General features: G+C 44.1%; 1 protein-coding gene across 1 annotated transcript in view; it reads left to right on the top strand.

Moving 5' to 3' along the window:
- The first annotated feature begins 1897 nt into the window (after positions 1-1897).
- Positions 1898-8901, top strand: part of ptch1 (patched 1) — a 47672-nt gene continuing 40668 nt past the window's right edge. The window contains exons 1-2 of the mRNA XM_006789807.3: positions 1898-2423; positions 3849-4041. Coding sequence (XP_006789870.1) covers positions 2253-2423; positions 3849-4041 — 364 coding nt within the window. The 5' untranslated portion in view covers positions 1898-2252. The remainder of the gene's footprint in view (positions 2424-3848; positions 4042-8901) is intronic.

The following is an 8901-nucleotide window of genomic DNA, read 5'->3' as shown; positions in this document are numbered from 1 at the left end:
AGAAGAATGTTAGTATTTATTATACAGACAGATCAGAAATAAGCATTTATATTAATGTTATGTTATTTCCAGTAAAATGGACGGTTTCTGTCCAGACCAAATGTAAAGTAATTTGCTCCAAGGGTGACACTAAGGGTAGTAAAATGACTTACTTTTATAGTAACACAAATCGGTCTTTGTAAGTTAATATAATCTGAGACTTTGTGCTTGAGGACATGTGACTGTATTAATCTGTTTGTGGTTTCCTTATTGTACAGCATCTACAGTCCCTTATGCATCAATGGAAATAATCTGTATGCTTGATCCTATGTGCTTCTTCCTTAAGTACCCACATGTGCACATGCGTATATCTGTGCGTCTCTAAATTGCATTGCATTCACTTCTTTGATGTCAGAGTGCACAGGTGTGCGTTGTGCGCTCTTTTTCTTTCTTTTCCTTCAATTACCACAGCCTAAAATACTGGAAGCCGCTGCTGCATGATTGGCACGGTTTACGACGAATCACGTGACAATCAAAGGGTCCTGCCTATGAAGCTAAGGAGACCACCAACGTGGCCAAAAAAGGAACAGTCCTATAATTGGGTGAACTTTTTTCTGAGCATTCTGACTGTGACCAAGACAGATTACGATGCATCTCTTTCTCTTTCTCTCCTCACAACACTTAATCATTCCTTTATATCTTTATTATAACTGACTCGTTTCGCTCTCCGAGGAGCGGGAAATCACGGATTTGTTCTGAATGTTCTCCCCACCAGGACAGAAGATGGTAAGTGCTCGGCTGGCAGCCACACGCCCAGAGTCAGCTTAGAGGGCTTAGGTGTGAAGTACACCTGATGCTCTGGCGAGTCAAGAGTGGCTGCTGGAGTTAATTGTTTTGCTTATTATAACCTTATTATTTTGACCCGATGTCTGTTTATTTGAATGAATTTGTTTTTATCTTTATTTCATGAAAAAAGTTCTATCAGAATAAAGTTAATTATAAAATAAAAACAGATAAATGCTACCTCCTTTGGCAACCAGTTGTTAGGAGTTTAAGGACATCAGATTATAATGAAATCCTAAAATCCGCTTGCTTACTGTGCAGCAAGATGTAAATGCACAAATAGTTCTTATGTATATCTGCATATATATGAAATGTGATTTTTTTTTTTAGCTAAATAACCATAATACTGTGATATTACACTGTCGAATCACTAGACTAAAGGGGAGATAATTATGCATTTGTATGCGTAATTGCGCATAAACACATCGCAGTTCTCTATAGGTAATATTTTCCCAGTTAGACGTTTTATCAAAGGGTTTTTGTTTTGCCTTGTAGAGAGCTGTGGTCCTGAGGCTGTAGCGTATTTTGATATGTACAAAACACTAATGAGCTGTTTTTTGGCGGTGTTTGACTCTAAAGATCGCAACAACACTATAGCCTACAAGCCGCCCCCCTCTCATTGAACCAGTTAGAGGCTCATCTGAGGGGGAAAAAATAGTTAAAGTTCTGACATGCCAAAAAGCCCCCTCCGATGCACAAACGGGTACCTTGTCTTTGACTTCGGGTCCTCTCAGGGAAACGCTTCATTATTGTAACAGAGCTCTACGTGAAAACCTGAATGCACCAAATGGGTTCGACTCTCGGCGAGCCTCCCCTGAAGTTGGAGATGCTCACATGAGGTCTGCCTGCCTGGGTGGTCTCTCTACTTTAGTGAGCTGTTGCTAAGCAGCTAATAATAGTCGTGTTTGCTGAGTAATTTCTGCCCTTCTGGAACCAATCAGATGCAAGAAACTCCTGCAATCTGACAGCCCCAGAGGCGGGATCTCGAGTATTTTTTTCCTCTTCTCACCCCTCCTCTTTCTCTGCCTCCAAATGGAGAGAGGTCTTTTTCTTCATTTCTATTGAATCTCAGAGTTGGCCGTGACGCGCGGCCCAGGGGAAGACCACATAGATGTCACCAGAATGCTACGACTATCGAGGTTTCATACCCGACAACTTGTGTATGGAAATCACTTCGCGAAGCTCGCTTTTTGAGAGAAACTTACTTTTTTAAGAGACACGGTGAATGCGGTGAAAGCGGTGGAGACCTCCGGATCACGAAATGTTGGGATGGAAGGCGCAGACTTTGACTCGCCGTCTCCAACAGGAGTATGAAGCCCTACTTCACGGGTGTGAGATCTCCGAGAGTGAAACTCTGTTCTCTTGGGATATCGCTACACGCTTTCGGGGAAATACTATAAAGTGGGAAACCTTATCGCTGTCCCCGCAACATGGCCTCGGCTGGTAATGCGCCCTCCGAGCAGGAAAACAGAGACCCCGATCGGCCGAGGATAACGCGGAGGAACAGGGGGGACTATACCCGCAACACACCGCTGGATTTGGAGTATTTGCAGCGGCCGAGTTACTGCGATGCGGGCTTTGCTCTGGAGCAGATTTCAGAGGTGCTTATTTCTCATCTTGAACGGGAAAAGGCTTTGTGATGCTGCTTTCATTGTATTCGTCGAAAAGAAAAAAAAATGTGGCCAAACTGTCCAGTCGCTGCTAGGTAACGGGACGGGCTGGGCACGGGGTACACAGCGGTAAGGCAAGGTTGCAGAAAAGCGCAAAGTAGTTGTGTTTGATTTCACGCGACTCTTCCGATACAACCGGCTTATGATGAAAGATGTGCTGCAAGTTCTAAGTGCCCGTTCCCCCAGTACAAACACGCGATTGTTTCCAGTGCATCCCCAACCTAGAGCGGTCCCGCACCAGGCAAAAAACATGCAGCTTTTACTCTCGCAGGCAACGCTGCCATTGACCGTTTCATAACATCCAGCCTTTCTTTTACGCGGAGCACCCAAAGCTTTAAAGAGTTTCGGTGACACTGTCTAAACTTGGGTGACTCGTGTAAAGAGGAGGAAAGTAAAGAATCCATGTGGCTGCCCTCTTCCGTTCACAAATATTGTGATTCCTCCCCGTGATAGCTCCTTCACTTCCCCGTGCAGGCCGGAACACACGAGCGGCCAGACGGGGAGAGCGCGTGTGAGTGCGTGGTGGTGGTATTTGTGGTTTTACCACATGCGCCCATTCAGGGTATTTAATATCACCGGGCGATGTGTGCGTGCAGGTTACTTCAGTAGCAATTACACTACACCTCAAAATGTAATAGTTTTTGTCAAGGGGGGAGCATGTGGTCTACAGTGCATTCAGTATTTTATTTTATTCTGTCTTTTAAGACTTATAGTCTGCTACTAACAGCAGCATTGTGCTTCCAATGGACATTTTACATAAAGAGTAGAACAAAGACACAAGGGAGCCTGCTTAGTCTAGTTGTGGTTTGACCGTTATGTCCTGTTTACCTGTGTCTACTCTGGAGGTCCAGATGTACTTATTTTGGACTATTTAAAAAAAAAAAAAAAAATATTAGCCAATTATTGTGGCTGTGAAATGACAGGGAATGGTGGTACCTTCCCAGTGCATGTATTATGCTAAGGATTCTGATCTGACAGGACCTGTAGCTCGCACTCTGGGGAGTCCTCAGCAGTGCCCAGGATCCCCAGCAGATTTGTGGTTTTTCAGTGAATAAAGGTTAGCAGAGGGATTTAGTGGATGTGTTGGAAGATCCCAGCTCTCTGACTTTAGATCCCCGGTTGTAGGTAAATGTGCAGTCTTACTGAAAAGAGAGCAGGTGGGATTCTTTGATCAAAGAGAGGCTTGTACTTTAAAGCTGTAAAGGTTCTTTTAAGTGGACACATTTATTGTTGTAGCTTATTTGCATGTATACCATAAAATCTTTTGTCTTTAACCCTACAGCCTCACCTGAGCAGGTAAGTGTGGTGCTTTGTCTGTTAACTGACAGTAACTCTGTGACTCTTGTCTTATCATAGGGGAAGGCAACTGGGAGGAAAGCACCTCTGTGGCTGAGAGCGAAGTTCCAGAGACTTTTATTTAGGCTGGGCTGTTACATTCAAAAGAACTGCGGAAAGTTTTTGGTTGTTGGCCTCATGATTTTTGGAGCTTTTGCTGTGGGCTTACGGGCAGCTAATTTGGAAACGGATGTGGAGAAACTCTGGGTGGAAGGTAAGACGCTCTTGATTATTTTGTTTTTTGACAAGCTGTACAATTCATGATGTTTTTAAGTGTGACCTGCTGGGACTTTTCTTTATTTCAGTGCTTTTGAAACTGTTTGACTTCATATTGCATGTTTCCAAGAATTTGACACAGTTTAGTTTGGAGGAAGAAGGTTTGTTGGTGTTACTAAATGAAGTAGGTAAGGGGATTGTTTATTGTATAGGTGCTGGCAAGCACCCAAACAAAACTTGAAAATACTTGACTATTCCCAACACACTTAGCTTCTAAAACCGTTCTAGATGCACACATAAGATGTGCAAGGGCTGAGTGTAACTATGCTCATAAAAAGTTGTAATTAAGTTCATAAGGGGCTTTCGGGGTAGAGGAAATTTTTGTGAAAGCCGCCATTTTGTGAGATGTGTGTGAGTGTGTGTGTGTGTGTGTGCGTGTGTGTGTGTCTGCCTGCCTGCCCCCAGCAGTTGACTGTGTGTGGTCCCGTTTTGGACAGCTCTCAACTTTCCAAAAAGATTTGTCTCTGGCTGCAGGGAAAAAGCGGAGTGAGGGCAGGAACTTGTGTTTGCGGGGTGGATGGAACATTTGTTAGTTTTCCTTGTTTTTGAAATTCCTAAACAACTTATGAAGAGTGAAAATATATAAGGAAGAAAGAAACTGTGCATATGGGTGGTGCTTGTGGGGGGGTTTAAGGGGAAGGGGCTGAGCTTTTTTTCCTTTCCTTTGATCCACATTCCTGCGCTTATGGGTAGAGTTGGCTGTAGGAGTCATGAATGGAGGAGCAGACTTGTTGAGAAATTGAAGTGGAGTACTGTTTGGTTATAAAAATGAATGCATTTTTTTTAGCGTTTGCTTGTGTGGTTGCCTTTTTAACTTTTTTAAACCACTTTGTCTCAGGTTTAAAAAAAACAAGTTAACAAGACCAAGCACTAAAGCAAACTGATTCCTGTACAGATCAAACACCACACCTCCTGCCCGGGGTTGGCTGTTCTCCCCTTGCGTGCAGCTGCAGGGGTCTGACAGACAGCGTGTTCTTCTAATCTGCGGCGCAGGCGCAGTTGGCAACAGTTTAGGCAGAGGGGAGCCTCTTTGGGATAGGAATCCTGATTATACTCAGAGGATCGCACTGTTTTCACACCCTTTCACATGTCTGACCACGGTCGTGTATACTAAAGTGACCGGCACCTTATGGAACTGAATATTATTGCACACTTCACAGTGCATCCTTTACTCTTACACACAAGTGCTGAAATGAATTAGTAATATATTCATAACTTCTTGTAATTTATGTAAAAAAAAATGAATAAATCAAACATTTGCAGGGACCTGTCGCGTTTTGTTGCCTGTTTGATTTAATTTTAAACGCTGTGTGGGATTAAATTACTAAAATTACTAAAAAATACTAAGAGCATCACTTTGGCCTGTTATAACTTATGAGCTTAACTCTTCCTTCTCATACTGCTGCCCTTCTCAAAGAACGGGGTTTAGAAACATTTTGCAATGAAGCCTTTTGGCTTCAAGATACATTGCAAGTGCAAACTGTAGACTTATTTCAGCTTCTTCAGAGTACTGAGGTTAAAATTACTAAAAGCTATAGCTTCAGAGTTATTGATTCAGTAGGTAAACGGTCTTCTTGTAGCTTCTCAAATGTGAGAATTTTTAGATTTTCTCAGTTTCCCATTATTATTTGCACCTTTTTGTCTTTGCAAGGTCTGGTAACTTGGGATTTATCAGCATTTTCTGATGTTTCAGCTGATTCTGTTGCAAGTTTAGCTCTGCTGGTGTTGCATCAAATTCAGGATACTCAAACCCAGAGTGACTGTACACTTTTGTTTTGTTCCACCAATAAATTTTGGTGTTGACAGAACTGAACCTGACCTTGACTGACACACAAGTAGTGTAGTGACCTCTGCTAGACATCTACAAAATGGTCTCATACTGGCTCACACCAAGATGCGAACCCCTGCTCGTACACAGGCTCAGACTACAAGACAGGGCTGCTGTGGTTTTCTACATCCCGATAAGTGAGGGGTTCCAGATGCTGGTAGGGAGAGATCTGTTTGTTTAGATTAGACTGCACAGCTGAGGGATAGATTAGTTCTGCCTGGACCGTGGAACGCTGTGCTGGGCCGTGCTGGGGGACTGGCCCATCGTCCGAGAGGAAAAAGAGGAGAGGACAGAGTGCCTGTTTATGTTTCATTTGGTTGGAACTGCCTCTCCGCAGGCGACCCATGGACGACCCCACGTGGAAGCTGTGTGGCCTGTGGATGCGTGCGCGCATACAATACAGCCCAGCTCCCATCAGATCTCTCAGCTCCTCCAGTGTTCACCGGAGCAACATTCACGTTTGCGATCTCGTGTCGTGTCGGTCGTCACCTGCTTTCTGATAGCTGCAGAGCAGCTGAGGTCTCCGGCAGACCGCCGTTAAGTCTCTACTGCAGTTAGCTTGTAGGTTCACGTGCCGCAGCTTTTGCGGGGATTGTCTTTTCTCACACAGTGCTCACTCAGCACTGTTTATAAATACTCTGACACAGGAAGTTCTGTTTATTAGACAAAGTGACAGAGACCAATTGGGAGCGAGATGCATGCCTGCACGAAGACGCAGTGGTGTCAGACCTCTGAGGATGCATGGAAGTTTGTTCTTTACTTAACAATCGGGGCAAGATAGTAAGATTTTCAGTCTTGTTTTTCCCACTTAGAAAACATCAAAGTGACCGTGGTTTCTATTTGGGGCAGATTGTATCCACACTACAGACAAGCTCTGTGTTTATATCCACTCACAGGAAATGATTAGTTCAAACAGGAAGCTGTAGTATTGTGGTGTACTGTCTCCCCACACACAATTGTGGTCTGAAGCTCTCTGTGTGCTTTCCTCGGTGTTGGAAAACATGCTCACTGGCTTGCGACCTCAGATGCATCCTCAGCTTAAACCTGAAGATCATCTAGATGATCTTGCAGTGATTAACAATAAGCCACGTTCATGGAGAAGAGACATGGATGAGCGAGGAATGAGAGTCCTTTAGGTTTCCTCCTGGCTGCAAATGGAGCCATGCCTTGGCATTCTAGGTTATGGCAAAAACAGGCCAAATTGTAAAGAAAATAGAAGCACTGCCTGCCACTAATTAAAACAGTATCAGATAAACATTGGCCTTCCTGTAGGACAGCCCCTCTCTCTTTTGCTCCGTTTCTTTGCAGAGAGAAAGGCTGGAGATTATGGAGCTGTGCTGATTGGGAAGAGGAGACGCAGGGAGGGGATGGTTTGGAAATTGGGGCTTTTGAAGCTTGAGCTCTGGGCAAGGGTTGAAGTTGAAGCCAGGGGTGAAGCAGACGATGTGGAGCTGTGGGGTAATCGTGGCTGGAGTTTTATTTAGTCTATAGATTCAGCCTAGACTGAAGCGAGGATGAAGCGGGCATTAAGTGGCTGCATTTTGTTCTCATCACACCTCAGGATCCAGAATTGTGAATCTGTGGACCAAAGAGGTTTGATGAAGAATAAGTGAAGGAGGAGAAGACGGAGGCTTCGTGTTAACACTGGCGACTGCTACGTAAACGGCATGTTTTTGCAGTATTGACCGATGTCAGAGTTTATTTTAACTTAGCTCTGCTCCAATCTTAAAACCACTGACATGTTGACATGGCTACACATCAGTGTTGACCTAGAAATATATTACATCCAGTCAGACACTTTGCTCTGTAATGATTGGTTAAGGAAAATTGAATCTCTTTCCCCTATGGAAACTTATTACCAAGAAGGAAAAAGAGTGTAATTGCCTGACAGTTGTGTCTGATATCAAATGTATGGCAATTATATGAATGATTCGAGTTTAAAAAGAGCTTGTGGTCTCCAGATTTATGGCTGGGACTGGGGCACAGGGCAGTGGATTGTAGTCTCAAGGCTGCAGACTGAGGGGAAGGCCTCGGTCCCGGAGCGCTTTCTTGGGGGGCATAAGTGCAGAGGCCGGGGGCCACGGGGGTAGACCCCTGAGACCCTGAGGTCATCTTGTAGAGGCCCCACTATTTAAAACCTTACCTGATACTCACCCTGTGGCCTGGGTGCAGAGTGAAGACTCACAGCAGAAGTGGGAGGGGGGGTGGAGGAACTGCAGCAAAGGTCGCAGCTGTCACCGGTCACTGTTTGTATATGTTCACATGCGGGCATGTCGCATGTGTATGCCTACTGTATAATAGAGCGCCTCAGTGCCAGCTGTTTTGTTTCGAGTTTGCCCTCTTTTCTCATTGTGTGATGATTCAGTTTTGTGAGTTTCTGATTAAACTTTTAAAATCTCTTCTCCAGCAGAGGGCAGTGAATCTATTTTTTAATTTAATCTCTGAATTACTGTGTAATAAGTTTATGTCAAATAAATATCCAAGGGCAACAACAGCGCACATCATCATTCCAGCTTCAACGACAGAGCACACTTGAAGGAGCGACATGTCACAGAGGGAGTAATTTCAAAGTCATACTGCAGAAATTTCACAATTTAATTTCCTTTTAAATTGAAAGTGGAGCGCCTCTAGCCTGTCCCTGAAATCAGTATGGTAACAGTTACAGTGGTGCCAGGCTATGTTTGTGTGGAGCCTGATTTAAGGTTTCAAAATCCAGTCTGATAGGATCAAATGTTGTTGTTGTTATTTTGTTTTTTTTCTAAAGCCATTCCTTGCCCGTTCCTCCGTGTCTGTTTTGTATCTAGTATGATTAAGAACTGAGTCAACAGAGCTGGTGGTTGTTTTGTTGTTTTGCTGGTAATGGCAGTGGAAAAGGGTGCAGTATAATGTTAAGTGCATGCAGAAGAAGCCTTGACATCCTTTTTTGTGGAGGAGGAGGAGTGCCCTGAATGTGGTGTCTCCACTGAGAGG

The sequence above is a fragment of the Neolamprologus brichardi genome, chromosome 12 (assembly GCF_056152115.1).
Source record: "Neolamprologus brichardi isolate AB-2024 chromosome 12, ASM5615211v1, whole genome shotgun sequence".
In the NCBI taxonomy this organism is placed as follows: domain Eukaryota; kingdom Metazoa; phylum Chordata; class Actinopteri; order Cichliformes; family Cichlidae; genus Neolamprologus; species Neolamprologus brichardi.
This window is presented reverse-complemented; position numbering and strand designations above follow the sequence as displayed.